General features: G+C 38.7%; 5 protein-coding genes and 1 pseudogene across 5 annotated transcripts; 1 reads left to right on the top strand and 5 right to left on the bottom strand.

Moving 5' to 3' along the window:
* LOC104734895 (DEAD-box ATP-dependent RNA helicase 26) lies at positions 149–3,933 on the bottom strand. The gene is made up of 10 exons (XM_010454574.2): positions 2,942–3,933; positions 2,704–2,810; positions 2,373–2,428; positions 2,039–2,263; positions 1,647–1,853; positions 1,485–1,571; positions 1,303–1,398; positions 1,008–1,223; positions 744–926; positions 149–518 (listed from the first exon to the last, which is right to left on the bottom strand). Exons 1-10 carry the CDS (start codon positions 3,817–3,819, stop codon positions 291–293), a joined length of 2,283 nt encoding a protein of 760 aa, XP_010452876.1. The 5' UTR covers positions 3,820–3,933; the 3' UTR covers positions 149–290.
* Positions 4,415–7,544, bottom strand: LOC104737898 (annotated as a pseudogene).
* On the bottom strand, positions 8,923–11,820 carry LOC104734896 (serine/threonine-protein kinase SRK2G). Its single transcript, XM_010454575.2, has 9 exons — positions 11,385–11,820; positions 11,086–11,160; positions 10,904–11,005; positions 10,754–10,807; positions 10,485–10,577; positions 10,251–10,343; positions 9,767–9,871; positions 9,578–9,676; positions 8,923–9,488 (listed from the first exon to the last, which is right to left on the bottom strand). The coding sequence occupies exons 1-9, from the start codon at positions 11,502–11,504 to the stop codon at positions 9,159–9,161; spliced, it is 1,071 nt and encodes a 356-aa protein (XP_010452877.1). The 5' UTR covers positions 11,505–11,820; the 3' UTR covers positions 8,923–9,158.
* On the top strand, positions 12,004–14,530 carry LOC104734888 (calumenin-A-like). Its single transcript, XM_010454567.2, has 9 exons — positions 12,004–12,576; positions 12,712–12,914; positions 13,143–13,245; positions 13,368–13,433; positions 13,523–13,696; positions 13,783–13,879; positions 13,966–14,105; positions 14,200–14,260; positions 14,340–14,530. Exons 1-7 carry the CDS (start codon positions 12,164–12,166, stop codon positions 14,092–14,094), a joined length of 1,185 nt encoding a protein of 394 aa, XP_010452869.1. The 5' UTR covers positions 12,004–12,163; the 3' UTR covers positions 14,095–14,105; positions 14,200–14,260; positions 14,340–14,530.
* Positions 14,548–17,050, bottom strand: LOC104734889 (pyruvate kinase, cytosolic isozyme). Its single transcript, XM_010454568.2, has 4 exons — positions 16,939–17,050; positions 16,413–16,692; positions 15,685–16,146; positions 14,548–15,586 (listed from the first exon to the last, which is right to left on the bottom strand). The coding sequence occupies exons 2-4, from the start codon at positions 16,668–16,670 to the stop codon at positions 14,774–14,776; spliced, it is 1,533 nt and encodes a 510-aa protein (XP_010452870.1). The 5' UTR covers positions 16,671–16,692; positions 16,939–17,050; the 3' UTR covers positions 14,548–14,773.
* LOC104734887 (transcription elongation factor SPT4 homolog 1) lies at positions 17,927–19,604 on the bottom strand. Its single transcript, XM_010454566.2, has 5 exons — positions 19,447–19,604; positions 19,255–19,346; positions 18,891–18,946; positions 18,413–18,474; positions 17,927–18,208 (listed from the first exon to the last, which is right to left on the bottom strand). Exons 1-5 carry the CDS (start codon positions 19,534–19,536, stop codon positions 18,158–18,160), a joined length of 351 nt encoding a protein of 116 aa, XP_010452868.1. The 5' UTR covers positions 19,537–19,604; the 3' UTR covers positions 17,927–18,157.

The raw sequence follows: 21,601 nt of genomic DNA, 5'->3' as shown, positions 1-21,601 counted from the left end.
TATATATCTCATCATGAAAGCTTGGAACTGTAAATTTCATATTGTAGAACACTGTCTTAAGTGCTCTTATGTTACCAATTTTATGAAAGATAACGATATGAGTCGCGTGATGGTAAGAACAAAGAATACTCATGGTAACTGGCCATTGCAAGCAAAAGATTTTCATAAGAAAGGCAACTTTTATAGGATTTTTTTAGTTAGAAAGTCTAAAGTGTAGCAAGAATGACAAGAGATTACACTTACAAAGCATTAAAGTTTTCAGACAAAAGCAAATCACTAGCTTAAAGAATCTACTTGGTTCTAAGACCAGGAACGTTTTTGAGACCCATCTTGCCAAGAACATTTTTTGCGATAGCTGGTGGGCTGTCAAGTCCCATGCTGCGGCTAAACTCATTGGCTAACTCCACCAGTCTGGTTGTGTCTCTTGCAATCATCTTCTGCGATTTGTAGTAGCCCAACCACGCCTGATACGCCGCCTCCTTGTTCTTCATTTCCACTTGGCTAAGCCCTTTCTGCACCTGAATTCAACAAATTTCTTATACCCATCAGTACTCCACTCATGTCACACACTCTTCAAAAATCTTAGCTTTTGACTTCATAGAGATTTGTGTTATGAGATTCAAATTCTGTTTCAAGTTCCATTGCCATTCTAGATTGCCAGCAAATATGAGTTAAGAAAGGCTTGCCAAGTTCAGTAGAGTCACAAATTCATGTGAGTTCATCATTGATATGAAAAGGCTTACCCTTTTCACAGCCTCTGGGTCTAGTGGCGGTAGAGTAGACTTGGTGATGGGTAAGTCTTTAACAGATGACATGAAGTACTCTTCCCATGGTGCCAATAACAAAACTCCTTCCCCTTCCTTACCTTTCCGCCCGGTTCTGCCAAGTCTATGAATATACTGTTCCCTGTCTGATGGCAATCCCATCTGCAAAAGCAAACAACTTCAGTAAAGAAATAGAGATAGAATCGTTACTTACAGAACAATTCCATGTCAGAAAACTGTTACCTGTACGACTAATGACACATCAGGGTAATCGACTCCACGAGCAGATACATCGGATGTCACAAGGATAATAGCCTTTGACTTGCGGAACTCATCAGAAACTCTTGTTCTGTAACTCTGCGGTTTTCTAGAATGGATCTCTCTGACGTTCAGGCTTAGCTGACTAAGCAGATCAGCCACCAATCTTGTCACCATAGCAGTTGTACAGAAAATAATAACCTACAACAGCAAGGAGGTTATGTTAGTTCAGAAATACAGACATTGGTGATTGAGAATGGCAATAGAGACACAGTGTTACCTTATAGTCCACATTATCAGCGATGTGTTCTTTAAGAAGCACATATAGAAGCGAGAAATGTCTATCTAGTGATGCAATCATGTACATTTGTGTGACCTGGGAGATATAACAGACATAAGAAACCGATAAATCCAATCATACGACAGGTCATTCACATAAATCAACCTAAAGATATCTTTTACCTTTTGGTGCGTCTCCCCAGTACCCTCTTGTACACAATTGATGAACTCATGATCCCGTTTCAGAGCAACATGGCATATTTGGCGGACCTTGACACCAGAAAACACAGTTCAAGATTCCAACCCCAAATTTTGAGAGCCTATGTACAAGAAACTGACACTTACCTCTTCCGGTACAGTGGCAGAAAATAAAAAAGTTTGTCTCTGCTTAGGAACAGCGGCAATTATCCTCTCAATGTCCCTTCGGAAACCCATGTCCAAGAGATGATCAGCTTCATCAAGCACTAAGACTTTCACACCCATCAATCTTGTTGCAAATCCAGAAGTGTTCTCAATATGGTCTTTGAGCCTTCCGGGTGTAGCCACAAGTATCTGAGAGTTTTAAAATATGTGATTAATCAACAATATATAGATAAAGCTGGCTGTACTGCAGCCATCTTAGCAGCTAAACTTAAAGGAATTGGAAGATTTGCTCGGAATTAACTTCTTTTTATTTTTTTGAATGTGCTCGGAATTAACTTCACATAGAGAGGCAAAAGAGATCGATCTTTTATTACCTGGCAAGGATTCGTTTGCATACGTCTTTGCTCTGTAGGAAGCTTTGTGCCTCCAATCACAACTTGAACACCAATAGATGGGTGATACTTCAGCAAGGTGTTTGCTTCTGCAGCAGCTTGACTGGCAAGTTCCCGAGTAGGGCATACCACAAGCACAACAATCGGGGGTTGCCTGTTATCCCGACTTGGAGGAGGAGATTTGATAACTGCTTCAATTGATGGAAGCTATAAATAAACATCAACGATAAGAAGTAAGAACAGATCCCAATCGAAGGCCGATCAATTCCTAACTGACCAACTTATGTCCATGAACCCAGAGGGTAGAATGTCTTACCAAAAATGCAACGGTTTTCCCAGTGCCTGTTTTGGCCTTGGCTAGGACATCTTTACCTGGATAACAGAGCCCGGAAGAAACGAAGGATTTAAAGACGAATTTTAAACAATCAATCAAGCTACAAAATGGAAGACATAGCAAATTTGAGTAATCATGAAGACACAAGAATTTTTTTTTTTTGAAAGACCTATTGGCTATTGCATAAGTGATCTGTAAAAGCTAGTGAGATGTCGTCAATTAGAAATTGTCACTACATCTCTAANTTTTTTTTTTTTTTTTTTTTTTTCTTTCGAATTGGCCTTGTAAACAAGGCTCATGAAGAAAAGTTCACCTTGGAGAATGATAGGAAGAGTAGCCTCCTGCACAACAGTCATTGTCTCAAATCCCGCATCCTTGATAGCTTTTAGAGATAAGGGAGACAGAGGGAACTGATCAAATCTGTAAACCATTTACCATAAAGAGAATTCTCAATCAAACAGCACTAAATGATCAAAGCAAGACAGAAGAATAGCTCCGAAGCAACCACCTCACATGTAAAATAGAAATGTAAACTGAAAGTGATAATATACCTCGTCTTAGACAAGTAAGAATCTGAAGTCTTGACATGATCACTCCTTGGCATATCAGTCCGGACAGCCTTAGGAGAACCCACTTTCTGAATAACAAGCTCATCATTTTCATCATCCTCATCACTACTATCTTCACTAAGCAAATCATCAATGCTTCCCGATACTATCCTCATCTCGTCCTCGTCACAACTATCTTCCACTTCATGTCTTAAACCTCTTGTCTGTTTCCCTAATCCCTTGTTGTTTTCCAAACCTCGGTCTCTCCTAAACCCTGAATCTACATTTCTCTCATTCCTTCCACGGAAAGAAGACTCACTACTCTTTCCTTGAATACGACCGTTCCTTGCACCTTCTCGATTCCTAAACGAATCCGACGTGGTCCTCCTCCTGTCCGAACCCCCAAACCTATCCATCTCACCTTCCTTTCCTCTTCTAGCACCACCGAACCTATCAGATTGGCCTTCCCTTCCCCTCCTTGGACCCCTACTACTGTTATCCCTGTCTACTACGTTTCTACGAACCAACTCTGGACCCGAGTTATCTTCTTCGCTAGTGAACTTCCCACGCGAAGAACTAGTCCTCAAATCGCTAACCCAATCACTAAGCTCTGCCTCGTCCTCAATCAAGCTCTTGGACGCGCGAATCTCACCCCCAGCTCCACTCCGCCGCACGAATTCGGGTTGGGATCTCTCTGGTCGGGTTGAAAAATTGACCCGGGAACCTAATCCGATGTATTTTAACCTAAAGGGAAAGGCTTTGGATAGAACAGGGACGGAGCGAAATGAATAGATAAGTGCGCCTGAATTCATGGAAGGGAAGCGAGTACAAGGAAGAGAATGAGTGATGAAACGTACACCGAGAGGGAACTTCAAGGACATATCTTGCACTTGTAACTACCAAGTTCCCGTCGTCGGTGGTGACCGGAGAGAATTTGAAGTTGAAGATAAGGAAAGAGTCGAGAGGGTTTTACAGTAAAACACAACGAACGATAAGGGTTTTAATCGGATAGGAAATGAAGCAGATATAGACTTGGTGGTACTAAACCGATGTCGTTTTTGCGCAAACAGATAAGAAACGTTATGTAGTTTCGCTACCATTGCTGATAACAAAACGGTGAGTTGTTTCTGAAACCCTGATAATTACTAAATTACCCTTTGTCGAGGGAAACTCAGAAACACGTTAAGTCTTTTAGGGCTTGATGGTTTAGGATGTTTTAATTAGCCCATACAAAAAGCCCGATAAGAAACCCAGAAGGACGTGATGTTATCAAATTATGCTTAACCGGTAGTTGAACCAAATCAAATTGTGTCATAATCTCAACCCTTGCTGAACCGAAAATAACCAAGGTGGAGGTGGGAAAAAAGATTGTTGATGAACAAATGATTTGATAACGACAAAAAAAAAAACAACAAAGCAAAAGTGTTCCTGTTGAGATAAAAAATTAAGTTTAAAGAATGCAAAATATTTGGCCTTTTACTTGGACTTATTACTACCCTTTTTGGGTTTATGTTTCTGATGGCCACGAGGGTGTTCTTCATCTACTGTCTCATTCGCATCTTACTTCCTTAAACTTGACAGGTTTAATGATCACCCCAGCTTTCTTCACAACCTGCACACATGCATTAATCGTCACACAGGGTTTTGAGAAATTACAACATTTTGCGAAATGGGTACACTACTAATGAGAGTTTTTAAAAAAGTAATGAAAAGTTAACCTCAGGTCGGTTTAGATCTCGAAGAATAGTTGTGGGGTTAAACTCGGGTCCTCTAGGGATACGCATACTAAGTTCGAAAACTTCGTTGGATGTGTAAGGGAAAGGTAGACTCTTTGTATAAAGTTTCTCAGCCTGTCAAATATATATAGTCAGCATGCATGATATCGGATGGTTATGATGAACGAGAACAGAGGAAGAGATAAGCATATAAGTGTGACAGTAGTATTAAATTACCTTTTTATCGACTTTTTCTGATATGATAACATGTCCGAGACGAGCGTCTTTCCTTGACTTGAGAGCTTGCTCTCTCCTTTTCATGTCATCTTCGTGTTCTCTAACCATCCTTTGAGGTAAGCCTCTCTTTTTTTGGATATCAGTCCATTGTCCCCAACCAAGAACTTGAACCGGTTTCTCGGGTTCAGGAACTTCTTGATTCAGTACCTCTTGCTTATCCTTCTCAAACTCACCATCAACGTCATCACCAGCAAAAGCACGGCTTACAAGCTCTGCTTGACAAGGAATCTCATAGGTTTCCTTTGAACCACATGTCAAAATCCCATCAACCATTTGCTCTGCTTCACTCTCTGAATCATCGAAAGGTACCTCGGTTTCCATAATGGTTTCAGTGTTTCTAGCAGTTGAAGAAGCATTATTAACTTTTAAAGCCTCTGAGTCATTATCTTCCATATCATTGTCACTACTATCACTGTTATCAAAAAAGTTGTCTGATTCCTTTTTAGACTCTTTTCGAGCTTCTGCCCCAAATACTCTTCTACCACCAGCAACATTAGTGGACTTTTTAGAGTTTTCTGCTCCACCATAGTTCTCCAACTCTTCATACTCCTCAATTGCACGTTTAGCTTCTTCTTTAGCTTCCTGGTTTTTCGTTTTCTCAGCCCGAGCCTAACCAAACCAAAAACATGAATGAACGAAAAAAACCAGAATGAAAAAGTATTCAATGGTGTTTTGAGAAAACAAAGCAAGAATTACCATGAAAGGTAATGACATAAGACCAGTAATGGGGGCTTCATCATCTTCCACAGCTTGAAGTGTCTTCACCTTTGCTTTAGCTATCAGTTCAGAAGCATCCTCATCTGAACCATCATTCAACTCTGCATCGCTCTCATCACTACTGCTTTCATCTTTTGTGGAGTTCATCTTTCTGGACAAAGTAGCATTAATTTGAAGTTGTTCAGATATAGCTGAACGAGTTCCATCATATTTACTATCCAGTCCAAGCCTTAGCATGCGTTTGGCCCATTTTCCTGCGTTTTTGTGCTTTAAAGTCATACGTTCCTGCATATATAATAACACATGACATATGAACAAATAAGACAATAATAATCACTTTTTTTTTGTTTGACAAGTGTACGTCTTGATGAAAGAATCTGTGAAAGTGAAGAGGAAATTGTAGACTGACCTCTACCCGTCTAATCTCCTGGTTCTTAGCCTCTTCTTTAGCCATTGCTGGGTCCATCAATGCTCCAACCCCTGATTTCTTCAGGTCTTTGTTTTTAAGGCGATGATAAGTTTTAGACTTAATCTTCTTGATTTGTTTACGTTTCAGGTCAGCACGGAAGAGCATGCTCCTCATCTTAGCAATGTGGTCACGTTTCTTGATGTGATCTTCCATAGATACCTGCAACGTATCAAAATTCAATCCAAACAGTTATATCAGATATTCGTATAAGCTACGTTCAATGCCAGATAATTTATAAGTCAAGTAAGCTGCGGAGCAGGGAATGAACTAGAGATCACAAAACTTGCCTCGTTCAATTCAACGAGCCTAGTACCATCTACTTTGTGAGCCTCCCTAACCTCATTATCATCTAATATAGAAGCCATTCTCATCTCCAATATATTCCTGGGCTGAAATTGTGATGCTATTGCACCAACCGTAGAGTATCCAGCATTGACATCTTGGTTAAAGCAAACAGTTGGTGCCTCCCTATTCCTCTTTACCAGAGGCACCCACTTACTTAACGCCTCGCCAACTAGTCCTTTCACTACACTCCGTTCCAGTCTTTCTCGTTCTGGCTTTGGCTGAGGAGCATGAACAAGAGATTGAGTATCTTTTTCCATCCGGTAGACCCTCTCGCATAGTTCGCTAGATCCAGGTAGTCCTTTAATAGGATTTAAAAGGTGTTCCATTGTGGTGAAGGATTTACCCTCTAGAACATCACGGGTAGGATTGAATTCAGACTCTGGATATGGTTCTGTGAAGACTACATGTTTTCTCTTACTCTCTCCTGAAAACAAAAAAAAAAGTTTATATTTTACAGCTTACAAATGCAATGAATAGAAGATAAAGGCAAGACTCTGTATCAATACCTTGAAAGGCTGCTCTTGGGATTCCAGTGACAGCTTCCAGCATCCGTGGGTGTCTATCATCATCATCATCATCATCTTCTGACTCCACGTTTTCATCCTTCGTTGAAATAAATACAATTTACAAGTTAGTCTCGATCTCGATTAGAAGAGGCCAGGCAATCCAAATTAAACAACTTTTAACCTAAATTATTACGTGTTATCCAAACAACTCTTAACCTAAAATCAAACTCCTACAGTGACGGCGATAAGAAACACAATCGAATCGACCGCGGAATATTAACTAAGGGAACAAAAAAAACCTTGAAGTCCTTGGAAAGGACGAAATTGTAGTTGACAACGCGGCCGTAACGGTTGTTTTTCCTGGATTCCTCTTCAGGCACACCTTCTTCGTACTCGTACAAATCGCACTCATCGGAGTCAATCTCATCGTCAGAGTTCAAAGGACGTTTCTCATTAGCAATGATCTTGAGTATTGAGTTCGGTAAGTGAGGTCCTGATCTCCTCTTTTTTTTATTAGCTAGGTTTTTTAAACTAGATTTCCTCTTCTCTCCTCCCATCTTGACTCTCTCTGTTTTTTTTTTCAACTAGTCGCAATTTTGAGACAGAGACTTTCCTAGGGCTTGTTACTTCTGACCGACCACTTAAGTACTGAAATAGACGGTTTGTGTGGTCTAGTTTTTATTTAGGGTTGGACTCGTTTCATGCAGCTGTAATCAATACGGTTTACTAATAAAAATATATCGCAGCTGGCTATATTTCTAAGCCTTGTTACAGAAGAATTGGATTAGTTAAGCTAAAACCTTTTATTGATTTTGAGTGCGGTTTGATAAATTTATTAGTTATTTTTCGGCCTCAGAAGTCAGAACTAGTAGGCGATCCAAAACAAGCTTTAAAAGCCACTACATATATAGTTTTTGACCACCAAGTTAAAACATTAGTATTAAAGAATAAGAGTTTAAGAGATTGGAAAAGTATTTTCCAATTACATCAATGCTCGAGACAATGTTAGGATTTCTCCTGCTCCCACGTTGTAATGTGCAAGTGACTTGTTGTCCTTTAACAACCCGGCTTTCCCACTTAACTCATGTTTCTTCACTGGAATGTGTATCTCCCCAGCTATTTTCTCCTTCAAACTTACCACGTTTTCCAATAACGACTGCACTGTGATCTCGATGACTAGCCCAGCGATCCGATGCTTGGAACAGAAACCCTGATTGTAGAGGAGCCCTGAAAATTTATGACTGCTAGTTAGATACAAGTCAAATCAAGCCAGTTGAAATAAACAAAAAGAAGAAAAAAAAGACAGGTAAAAGTGTGAAGAAAACATTACCGGATGCTGAGCAAAGAACTGGTCTTCTGGAACAAGTGCGGACTCACGCTTCTCTGGCTATGGTTCCTCAGGTAGAGACAGTGGTGGAGGAGGAGACGACATTACAGGCTTAGTATTAGGTGTGGCAGGTGGCATCTTCCTTTGAATCTGATTCTGTACATGTTCTAGTAGTACTTCCAGTTTCACTAGATTTGGAACGAGTCCAGGTGGTGGTGCTGGCAACACGGTCCTCTCCACGTTAGCAAAATACTCAAAGGCACGCAAATCAGTCATACCAATAGTAACCTGCCACATGGACATTGTTTCCAAATTTAATTAAATAAAGTCACCTGACCAATAGTAACCTGCCACATGTAAAGGATTATCAAATAAAAGCTAACCTTATTTACAAGTTTACAAAGTTGTCACTTATATCTCTTTGATTGATGTTGAGATTTTGAGGATTGCGGTTCGATAATTTCGATGGCATAACATCTTTGTTTTACCACCACCATGGTACTCTCGTTGTTCTGGGTTGCTACTTGTTAGCAAATAGAGTTTGAGAAAGGCTTGACAAGTTCAGTTAGAGTCACAAATTCATGCTATGTTTGCAGTAGTATTTGAAAAAGATTACCTTTGTATGATTCATAAATATAACGAAACGATTTGTATGATTCATTTTCTTACGAACAACAATTGACAAAACGACAACGACATCAAATCTAAAAGTGAACCTGCACGTAGCTTACAGCCTTCGGCTTTCAGAAATATGTCTTTTTTTACCAGAAGCAAGTCACCAACGCACCAAATAGTGTTCTTAAGGAAGAAAATAAGTATGAGAAACAGATCAGTTTATTTCTTCTTAAGCTTTGTCAGACTCTTGACAAGACTGTGCCTCTTTGACATGCTTCTCATACTCGTCTTCTTCATCATCTTCTTCTTCTTCTTCTTCCACTTCAGCTTCAACATCCTCTTCCTCTTCATCTTCTTCATCAGCTCCTGAGCCCGAGCTTTTGACAGAAGGTGGAGCTGGATTCCTTGCTTCTCCAACTATCTTCATTATGTCCTCTACGCTTTGAAGAGAGAAGCTCGTGTCTCTCTTGTAATACGCTGCTTGAGCCGACTCCAGCAGCTCCTTTGGCAAATTCTTCAAGTACCATGGATGATTCTTGATCTCCTTAAGCGTGATTCTCTGTCACGAATATTATTGACAACAATCAGAACCGCAAAAATCATCTTCCTCACAATATATATAGCCTGAAACTGGAATAGTTAAGGTACCTTAGCAGAGTTAGTGACGAATATGCGAGAGAGAAGGTGTTTGCATTCCTGAGATATGTGAACATAGTCCGGGATCTTGTATTGTACAGCCATTATGCGCTGCAGAATATCATTTTAATTGTTATATTATTGAGACACTTGAGCGATAAGAAGAGGAGTTAATCAGAACTGTTGAATGGTCTTAGTTACTTGGATTGTTTTCCTGAAGTTTTTTGGATCGTTAGGGTCCTCAAACGGGTAAGCTCCAACCAACATGACGTAAAGGGTTACTCCACATGACCACACATCCGCGTGCTACAAAAAAAGTCATATGAGTGCAAATGCCAGTCTATATATATGCTCTATGACAATTATGATTATAGAGACTGACCTATAAACATCCTACGCCTATCGATTATCACCCGTCAATTTTTTTTGAATTAAGACCCTAGGCTTGGAGACTGGTCCATATAAACATATTTAGAACTTTTAGAACTATAATAACCTGAAAAGTTTTACACAGACCACGCCAGTACAAAGTATATATTAGACCGACTAAAACAACAATCTTAGAACAGTCTAAACTTTTTTTCCTCATACATTTCCCTTGACGACACTATTTGCTTACTTTGACAACCAATCAATCATGCTTTAATGACAAATTGATATGTATAACAAGGCATGAACAGTGTACCTTGCCATCATATTCTCTTCGTGAAAGAACTTCAGGTGCTATGTATGCTGGAGTTCCCACAGTCGATTTAGGCCTTGAATGTAATATAGATGACTACACAGTAGAAGTAAAATAGAAAACAGGACAGGATCATAAAAATCAAGACGAATGAACAGATAATACTTTTGATTTGCAACAAACTAATCAGGATTGAGACAAACTGCGCAAAGAAGAAGGGAATGAAAGAGTGCAGACCTTAGAGTAACCAAAGTCACAGATTTTCAAAAGCGGAGCAGGGCTCCCATCAAGCAATGTGTTCTCAAGCTTCAAATCTCTATGGCATATTTGCTACACAAAAGCAAAAGAGAAGGGAAGGTTACACAAGAACGGAGGCATAAAATTCCAAATCTCAAACAAAGAATCTGGGCGGCCAAACATCAATAGCTCTCCATAAAATGCCTAATTAGGCGCATAACTTTCCTTTTCAGGTTAATGAAATTGGGAAGAACTATATACATACATACCAAGGAATGGCAGTAGTCTACACCACAAATCAGCTGTTGAAAGAAGTACCTAGCCTGAAAAGTGAAAAGATAAAAATCAAACCAAAAACTCATACAAGCACATCAAGAAACAAAATCAAAGTGTAAGACTTTAGAAGGAGAAAAGCGCACCTCAGCTTCACTGAATCTACCAGCAGTGCAGATTCGATCAAAGAGCTCTCCTCCAGAAGCATACTCCATCACAATAGCAAGATGAGTAGGAGTCAGAATCACCTGGAACCAAATCAAGAATCAGATCCCAAGACAACTCTCTCTTTATTAGGGCCACAGAACAAAAAAAAAAAGAGACTTGCCTCCTTGAAGCGGATGATATTGGGATGCTTAAGTGATCTGTGATTGATAATCTCTCTCGCCACGTTCTCATCTATCTGCATAAACCAAACAATCCATAAATTAATCATCATCATCATTTAAATATGTTGTTATAAAAAAAGCCCCAATCAGCAAACCCTTCAAAAATGTCTAGCAACAAGACTTCAAATCATGATTCTGATCATAACAACTGAGCTAAAAAGTGAAACTTTAAAACCCCAATTCAAAACTTGAAGAACCCAGATAGAAAAAAAGACAGAGGAAAAAAAAAAGCCCAAACCTTGCGGCCTCTCTCGATGTATTTCATGGCAACAAGCTCTTTGGTGTCCTTGTGTCTGAGAAGCCGAGCCACACCGAAATTACCAGAACCCAGATCCTTGACAACATCATACTTGTCCATTTTCCAAAATCAACAACCGTATTGATCGGAGGTGCCTAATCAATCAGCTTATTATATCCAAGTAGTAAACGATTTAGAAGAGGGGGATCTGAGCAAATTCCATCGACAAGAAAAACGTGAGATCCAAATATACAATACACACACACGACACACCCATCTGCGTGTGTAATGTATGTATAATAATATCCGAGGGATTGGACCACGTGGAGGATCTACTCGAACTCCAATGATCTAATAAAGCTTGTAATTGGAGTGAGTCCAACGGTAGCTAAGCTACAATTTCATCTCTTTACATTCGCCGACATACATAAAACAGTTATAAAATTGTATAAAACCGTAACAAAGCTCAAAGTGTCTCTTCTAATCATTGTCAATTGAATAAATTGCGTTTATGGAAAAAGAGAGGCTATTGTGTAATTTATAAAGATGTGGGGGGGATCTCATAAATAATAGTACAAACGATTTGACTAAAAAGGTCTCGTAACAGATCTAGAGTCAATATCTTCTAGAGATATAAAAAATATTTATTTATCCGCAAGACTCCATCTTTGAAGATCTATCTTGTACACTTCGGAAGTGTAAAAAGCTCAACTTTGCGGACAAAATTAGGGTTTCAAGCGAAGATCTTTCTTTTGTTACTTGTGTGTAACACTAAGATAATGAGTAAAGCTTCGGTGATTCTTTACATCACGGTGGGGATCTTTGTGCTCTTCCTCATCTCTTATTCCCCGAAGAAGAAGAGTGACTACGATCACCACCATGGTGGTCACAACCAACATCACCGTTTAAAACTCCGGTCTTCTTTCAATTTCAAACCTACTCGTCACGATCCGGTTCCGTTTGATCCTCTCGTCGCTGATATGGAGCGCCGCCGTGAGGATAAAGAGTGGGAGCGGCAGTACATTGGGCATTCTCATCCGGAGCTTGTCTCTCATTCTCAGAAAGAAACAACCAGTGGCGGTGGGCATGAACATGAACATGCACCTGGTCACGAGTCACAGCCTGAGTGGGAAGACTTCATGGATGCTGAGGATTACTTGAATAATGAGGACAAGTTCAATGTCACTGATAGGTTTGGTCTTCAATTCCAAATCTTTTGAATTTGATTGCTAATTAAAAAATGCATACTTTTGGAAGTTTCGATATTTAATTTCACTAAAGATCCAATTTTTGTAAGGAAGGAGTTTGATTGATTGGTGCTTTTCAGGTTGATAATGCTGTTTCCGAAGATTGATGTTTCTCCAGCTGATGGGTTTGTGACGGAGAGTGAATTGACTGAATGGACTATGCAGTCTGCTGCCAAGGAAGTCATTCACAGGACTCAAAGAGACATGGATGTTCATGATAAAAACAAGGATGGTTTCATTTCATTCTCTGAGTATGAACCACCGTCTTGGGTCCGTAATTCAGGTGAGCTGCAGTTTCCTGTTTCTTCTTTGAGTTTCATTGACTCTAATTTGTGCTACTTGTTATAGTCATGCAGAAACATATGTCTTGGTAGATCTTGTTATTCGGTTTTACCTCTTCTGCCTATGAACCATATAATCCTTCTCATCTGTTTGATTGCAATTTGCAACGGGTTTTAAGTAAAGAATCTCACTTTAGACTGCGAGCTGACTTGGTTATAATTTTAAACAGATAATAATTCCTTTGGCTATGACATGGGCTGGTGGAAGGAGGAGCATTTTAATGCATCAGATGCAAATGGTGATGGACTGCTGAACTTAACAGAGTTTAACGAGTAAGCGTTTTCTTTCTAGTGTAGATTAAAGCAACCGAGCTGTTTCAGATTTTGGTTAATATACTATCACTTTTTTGTTTTTGTTCTCACAATGCTCTTGCGGGCTAATTTTTTTCATTTAGCTTTCTGCATCCTGCTGACACCAAGAACCCTAATTTGCTGCTATGGTTATGCAAGGAGGAAGTAAGGTACTGTACTGTGATCATATGATTATTTCTGAGGAACCCTTCTTTTAGCTGACTCTTTATTAATGGGTTTTTCTCCTTCCCTCTCCCAGAGAAAGAGATTCAGATAAAGATGGTAAGATCAGTTTTGAAGAGTTTTTCCACGGCCTCTTTGACACTGTAAGGAACTACGAGGAAGATAATCACAATTCTACGCATCCTTATCATGACTTGCCTGAAGGCCCTGCAAAGCAGTTGTTTTCTCAGCTTGACAAAAATGATGATGGGTTAGTAATTTACGAATTCACACAACATGTTTACCATTTCCATTCATATCAGGCAGCCCTTAACATTTACTCCCACTTGTCTACAGGTACTTGTCAGACGTTGAACTACTTCCCATTATCAGTAAAATCCATCCTACTGAGCGTTATTACGCAAAACAACAGGCTGATTATATTATATCTCAGGTACGTAGCTTTTAAAACAAATGGTGTATTTTAGCTGTTAAATTGCTCGATCTTACATTGATCTCTCTTTTCCTGATCTTTTCTAGGCGGATTCGGACAAAGATGGACGTTTGACTTTGGCAGAGATGATTGAGCATCCATACGTCTTCTACAGTGCCATTTTCGACGAAGATGACACTGATGATGATTATGGCTACCACGATGAATTCCGCTAGTTTTACAATGAGTAAGCATCTGCCACAGCCTTGAAAAACTATTCCTGTTAAATCTGTCGAAGAATGTTCAAACTTATAACACTAATCGTTATTCTTCAATAACAGAGGAAGAAATAACATCAAGCGCAATTCCGTATGACTTCAAGTAACATCCCTCACGAAACAGGTGATCTCAATAACATCAGGCGTGGTTTATCTTCTATACCTTTGTTTTTGTCTTTCTTACGGCTTTTCTTATACTGCAGAGTCCACCACGAATCTCTCCCACGCAGATCATCTGGTGATTTAGAAGTTAGAATAGTATTTTATGATTTTAAACGTTAAAGGAACATACTTTTCTTTGAATCTTGTTCAATCGTTATAGATGGCTTTCTCGATGTTTGTATCTTTTACTTACTTAACACCTTAAAGCTTAATCTTTTATAAGCAAAGCTTATGAAGAGAAACAGTATATACATGCAAAGGTCAGCACTGAACCATAAGAAGCAGATTTTGATCCGTAATCTTGGAAAACTAAATAAAAAAAAGAGACAGAGGGTATCATAAAGGTTACAGAGATTCAGGAGCTACTGTGACCTGTTTTCTTTTTATTTCATGCTACAAAGCAAATTCTCAGTCACGATTACCAACAATCATCAGGCGCCAAGATTTTTTGTGATATTGAAAGAAGTTTGAAATCTCACTTCACCACACAGATCTTAATAACTGAGGCAGCTCCAATACGGTGCAGGGCCACAATTGCATCACCACGGTTGCATAGTCCTCTCTGTGTAGCCGACTTCAGAGCAGCCTCAATGATAACTTCCGTGGCTTCACTATCGGTTGCCTTTGCAGATCCTTCAGCTAACATAGGGATAAGACCTCTGTATATGAGACTGTGCCTTGCAGGTGACTCGTCACTACAAGCCCAGTCAAAGGAATCAGTGGTCATAACCGGGACAACCACTGACAGAATCGGAACAGCAGGTCTGTATTTAGCCACGAGATTAGCGGTTGAACCTCCACGTGTCAACACAATGATGAGTTTGGCCCTGGCTTTGTTAGCAGTCCGTACAGCGGATGATGCAAGACTCTCGAGTGGACTCATTGGAAGCGGAGTTGCTCGGATCATCTCTTTAAAGATTGTGTTGTAATCAAGGGAGCTTTCAGCTTCAATGCAGATCTTAGCCATGACTTTCACAGCTATTTCCGGATAAGCTCCTGCTGCACTCTCACCGCTTAGCATCACACAGTCCGTGCCATCAAGAACAGCATTTGCAACATCTGTGGCTTCAGCTCGTGTTGGCCGAGGTGATTTGATCATTGACTCCAGCATCTGAGTGGCTGTAACCACCGGTTTACCCGCAAGGTTACACTTGTAAATCATCAATTTTTGAGCCAAGAAGATCTTCTCGATTGGAATCTCCATCCCCAAATCACCACGAGCAACCATGAACGCATCTGTTTCACGCAATATCTCATCAAAGTTTAGCACTCCTTCCTGGTTCTCAACCTTCAAAATTCAAACCCAAGAAAGAAAAGAGTCAGATTCATGCCTATATAAGCTATAGACATGAAATGCAATTTCCATAAGTGAAAAGTTATAAATACCTTGGACATCAACATTATGCTTTTAGCATGGGAACCAAGAACCTTCCGGACATTAACAAGATCCGAACCTTTACGGACAAAAGAAAGAGCAATCATATCGATGCTGTTGGGAACACCCCAACCGAGAATATCTTCAATATCCTTATCTGTCAAAGTGGGAAGATCAACAACAACACCGGGAAGATTCACGTTCTTTCTCTCACCAAGCATGGCCGAGTTTTCACACCGGCACCTAACTGTTCCAGACTCGGGATCACATGACAAGACAGCTAGACTTATGCTTCCATCAGCACAGAGTATGGTGTTCCCAGGCTTCACATCCAAAGGCAGCTTTTTATAGCTCATGGATATCGTTGACTCATCTCCTTTAATATCATAATCAGTGGTTATAGTAATCTCTTGACCTTCCTTCAGTTGTATAGGGTTCCCATCTTTCAAGAAACCAGTACGAATCTCAGGCCCCTGCAAAATCAACAAGCGAAATCATAAGCTGACAGTCTCTAAAATGACGAATTCACATAGTACAAATTCCATGATCTAGCCATAGCCATATTCTTTGAATATACATATAATCTCTAACGATAATAACCAAACACAGTACTAAGGATTGGACATTTAAAATTATGAGGAGGTTTAAGCAAGAAAAACCAAGTTGACATTTAGGTACAAACTAGATCGAAAATTATGACAAGAGAATCCAATTCACAAGATAAGTTTTAGGTACAAACCTTTGTATCAAGCATGACAGCAGCGAGAATGCCGGTATTATGCATAGCGGTACGGAGGTTGTCGAGTGTCTCTTGATGGTACTCATGGCTACCATGTGAGAAATTGAAACGAGCCACATTCATACCAGCTCTCAAAAGCTTTTCGATCATGGAAACAGTCCGAGAAGCTGGTCCTAAAGTGCAAACTATCTTTGTCTTTGGGATCCTCCCATCATTAGGTAGCTCCTTCAGAATCCCTTCTATGTCTATGTTCGACATTTTTCTCTATAAGATCTCTTCTCTGCAATGAAGAATAAAACAATTCAGCACCATATAACCAAACTAGAAAACAAGCGTAAGAATCGGAATTTCCCATCATATCTAGACCAAGATCCATATTTATACCAAACTAGAAAGGTACTGAACTGAACAAAACAATCGAACATAAGTTTCAAGATTTTAACTCGTTTCACAGATTCACTCAACAAAACATTGGTTTGTAGGAACCAGACTGTCTGAGATTTGGAGAAGAAGAGTGAGGCTTTACCTAAGCTCCAGAATCTGGATCTGTTTTCGTGTCGGAGCGAGAACCCTTGTTTTTTGGCTTGGACTTGGGTAAATGACTCTGGTTTTGGAGTAAACGAAGTTGGTAGCGACCGCCACGTGAACTCGAATTTTAAATTAGTAAGGATATTTTCTAAATCCATTTGTATTTTTCTATTTTAATAACAAAAATTAAATTGCCTTTGACCAACGAAAAACAAAAATCAAATTAATTTGCCATAATACTTTTTTTTTTATTTGAGTTTAAAACATTTTAACAATAACAAAAAGAATGTTATACATATAATTATTTTTATCAGGTTAAAGAATCTCAAAATTTTGGTAGAAAGAATTTGGGTTCGAAACTTCAAGATATGATTATGATAGACAAGAATAATTTTAATACGGCTTGAATATACTGAACGTCTTCATTTACTACTCAATGTCAATGCACTTCGCTTTGGTGTTGATAACTAAAATTTGTTATAGGTTTACAAAAAAAAAAAAATAATAAATTAAAATTTGTTATAAATTTAACTATGTACTCTTGATGTTAAGTAACTATAATTAAATTATGCACGTAATGTTCATGATTACTCTAGCAGAAGAATATGCCTTTGGATCGAAAGATGTGATTCTCAATTCTTGAGTATGATTTGTTTGTTTTGTATCCATGAATTAAAGGGTCTTTATATTGTTTTAGTATAAAGACAAATAAATACAAGCCTTTTTCACATTTTTCCCCACAGATAGTTTTTCTTTTGGTTCTTTGGGACTTTCAATGGTCATATTCCTAAACCCAATATATATATGTCTCTCTTTGTTTCCCTCTTGGGATGATGAAGGAGCCACTTCTTCTTCTACACTTTTGCTAGGTGTTCTATTTACTGCATAGTTGACATTTTGTCTTAAAACTATTGGTACCACAATTTTTTTTTTTGCTAGGTGTTCATTTTGTTAATAGAAATCATATAATGAACTGAATATCACAGGGGACAAAAAAAAAATCCATTTCATAATTGTAAAATAATGTAATTTATCTTATCTTCCGGAGGTGAACTACACAATGAGTTTGGCAAGATAAGTTATTGTTAACAATAAGAGGATCAAATCTCTTTATCAGTACCAAAGTACATAACTAAACTACTTCAATTCATCAGTCTTCTTGAAACTGACGACGACTTGCAGAGAGGCCAATATGGAGACACTTGATGGAAAGGGATTCAAATGCGTTTGGGCGGAACATACTGCACCTGCACTTCTTGGCATATGAACTGCCAGCGGATTTCCATCACATACATGTGAATTAAAAGAAGAAAAAAAACAGTCAGTATGAAACCAGATTGTGTGTTTTAGCCTTTAGGATCCATGCTCTTATTTGAAAAATCCAGAGCTAAGGATTTGCTTATTATGTAGTGGAGCCTTGAGATCTCTTCTTAGGTTTCTAAGAGAATTGGCATAGAAGTAAATACGTTTACCTGCATTTCCTCTGGGAGTGCTTCTGAGACAGCAAGAGTGTAGCAACCAGGAGCAAACTTCCCTGGGAACAAGAAATTGCAAAATGTTAGATTTATTTTCTGTCTCAAAGAAAGCTGGCAACATTAGAAAATACAACGTCAAGCCACAAACACACAGACATCTGAAATGCAGATGCCACTCAAACGGGTGTTGACAAAAAGTTACATTTGAAATATAAAGCAGGGTTAGGTGAATTAGATTGATGGTTTATCCACCTTTAAATTGCCGCTTATATATATAGCCTAAATGAGAATTAAACAGCACATTCTTTTACATACACTTCCAAAAGAGAAAGATATGACTAACGCAGTAGTAATATCCCCATCTGTAAAGCACAATGGGGAGACAAAAGAACAAGAGACGGAAAGAAGAAGCTAGTAAACTCGAAAAGAGAATCCAATAGTTTGAGTAAAATCAGGAAACAGAGCTGAAACATACCAATTCTTAACCATCTTGCAGCCCAACTTCTACGTGGATCCATCATAGAGATTATACTGCGAAATAAGACATATGAATCAACACTACCACTATCTCTGTAACTTCTTAACAAGTCATTTTGCTTAAAGGAGCAAACTCTAGGTCAACTCCACTGTAACTTTACAATGTTAGACCCATTCATCCAATAACAATTTCAAGAACAACAAGAGATTAGAAATTTAAAACACGCATCAGTCTTTATCAGTTATGTATAGACTACAGTTACATCCTAAGAAGAGACAACCACCAAGTTTATCCATGTAACCACGAGTCGAACAGTGAGTGCACTATCAAATTGTGATGAAAGCAAGGATTCGAATTGTACCCGTTGAAATTAGGGGTGGTAACATCGACGATACGTTCATGATCGTCTTCCATTTTGAAGAAAGGACAATTCTCGCATCCAGAATCCCTAAACTGTTTGGATAAAAACCAGATTATACATACAAAACATATTCGCAAGAGAGAAGAAACATGCAATTGCAAACACACAGTGAGAAGGAGAAACCATATATACCTGATCGTAGGTCTTGACGAGGCGACATCGAAGACAAGCCCTAAGCTCGTGACCGAAACTCGTCGGAATCTGTGCAGGCGCTTCTCCCATTGTTGATTAAATGTCTTCCAAAAATCGCCGGTTTCTTTCCTTCTCTGATTCTTGTCCAAATATCGAAAATTTTGTTCCGAACGAGGAGAAAGATGATGTCTCCGTCTTAAGTACCATATATGTGGGCCTTAACCAAAACATAAAGTTGTACAAGTTATGAGGTTATTGGGCCTTATATCGTAAGCCCATTCATCTTCTTTAGCGTTATCTTCGGCAACAAGACGAGTTTTTAAGGTTTACGTTGTCGTCGGCAACAAGACGAGTTACAATCATTTCTCTCCTAGTATAACGTGCATATTTTAGATTCGACTTTTCTTTTTTCTTTTCTTTCTTTTCATTAACCTTATATATTGTACAAGCAAAATCGTGTGTATCATCTTTGTCGTGTTTGGGTAATTTTGCACTACGAACGAAATCACATAACCATATACGTGGCGGACCATTCATTAAAAGTCTTTCGACAAGTTTGTTTGTTTTTTTTTTTTGTTTTCCGGCTTTTCAGATGCAATGCAAACTTCGAAACTCATTTTTATCTATATGTACAATTACCGCGGATCAGATCGTGCACCACATCGCATTATATCTATAAGTAGTAAACGAGATGAAACTTTCTTTACTCATACAACAAAATCGACATGCAAGCTCGATGCAGAGTAAATCAATAAGATGCAACTTAATTTAGGACTAAGCTAAACTTTTAGCACCATCAAAAAATCAATCAACCATGTTAATTAGATATTATGTGCTTCCAAAGTTTCACTTACCAAATACAATGCACAAAGATAAAAAATGATTAACCTTAATATTTGTTCTCTTCCAATAAGTTTTGAGTTGGATGGAGGATTACTATAATATTATTTGCTGTAAACCATTAATTTTGGGTCCCCATTCAAACGCTTTTAACCTTTAATGATCTCATTTTTTTTTTGTGATGTGCACTTCTCAATTTCAACTTCTTAAATAAGAGACTTGGAAGGAAGATGATATTTATTATGACATCATATTCATATGGGTATAAGGCCTACTTTATTGTGTGGTTTGCTTAAGATATTTTGTATGAAGTCCCATTTGCGCGCAAGTAATACGACATTATGGTCTTCACGAAGTATGAAAATTACAACAATGTGAAAGTAGATACTTAAAATAAACAAGTAGATAAAAAGGAAGATGCATAATGTAAGACGAGAGTTAGCCTGTGATCAGGATCAGCCACGCCTACCCTTTTCTCCTCACTTGTGCCTTTGTTTTAATAATATTTTTGTGTGTGTTTTCTTCCCTTTCTTATTGAGTCTCTCTCTCGCTTCGCTTCGCTTCGCTTCGCTTCTCTCTCTCTCTCTCTCTCTCCTTTTCATCTTCTTTCTTTAACGCTTCCTCTCTTTTTTTTTTTCCCCCAGAACTTGCTCTCTCTCTCTCTCTCTCTCTCTCTCTCGCATCTTCTCACCGCTTTGTGCATCTCTCTATCGAGTTTCTCCCCCTTCGTTTCCGGGCTGTTTCCTAATCTTCTCTCTCTCTATTTCTTCTGCCATCGCCAAACCTTATCTTTTGCTTCCTGGGTTTTGCTTCTTATTTGGGTAAGATTGGATTTTTCTGCTCACCCCCCTTTTTGATTTCTTCCTTGTTAGATCGTTAATTGATCTTCATATTGTAGTGATCCTTCTTCTTATTTTTTACTTCGATTGTTGATTTTGGCGAATTGGGTTTCTCTGGATTGATTTTGGGCGATGTTGATGTCGATTTTGTTGGTTTAATTCAGTTAATTTTCGCTATTGACTAAATCGATCGTGCGTATGTATTACTATTTCCACTGGGTGAACCGATTGAGCAGGTGGTTGTTCTGATCGAACAAAGTGAAAAGTACAACTCTTTCTTTTATAGTTTTGATCAATTGGGTTTTGATTCACTGCTCCGGTTATTCTCGATTGTGTTGAATGCTCATCTTTTTGCTATACTCACTATCTTGTGCTACTAGGTCTACATGAGTTTTCAGAGACTCACTTGTTAGTCCCATTTTGTTTCTTTCTTATTTCCATGGCTTTACATATCTCTGATTGATCAAGTAGAATCC

Source organism: Camelina sativa, chromosome 13 (genome assembly GCF_000633955.1).
Source record: "Camelina sativa cultivar DH55 chromosome 13, Cs, whole genome shotgun sequence".
NCBI lineage: Eukaryota > Viridiplantae > Streptophyta > Magnoliopsida > Brassicales > Brassicaceae > Camelina > Camelina sativa.
This window is presented reverse-complemented; position numbering and strand designations above follow the sequence as displayed.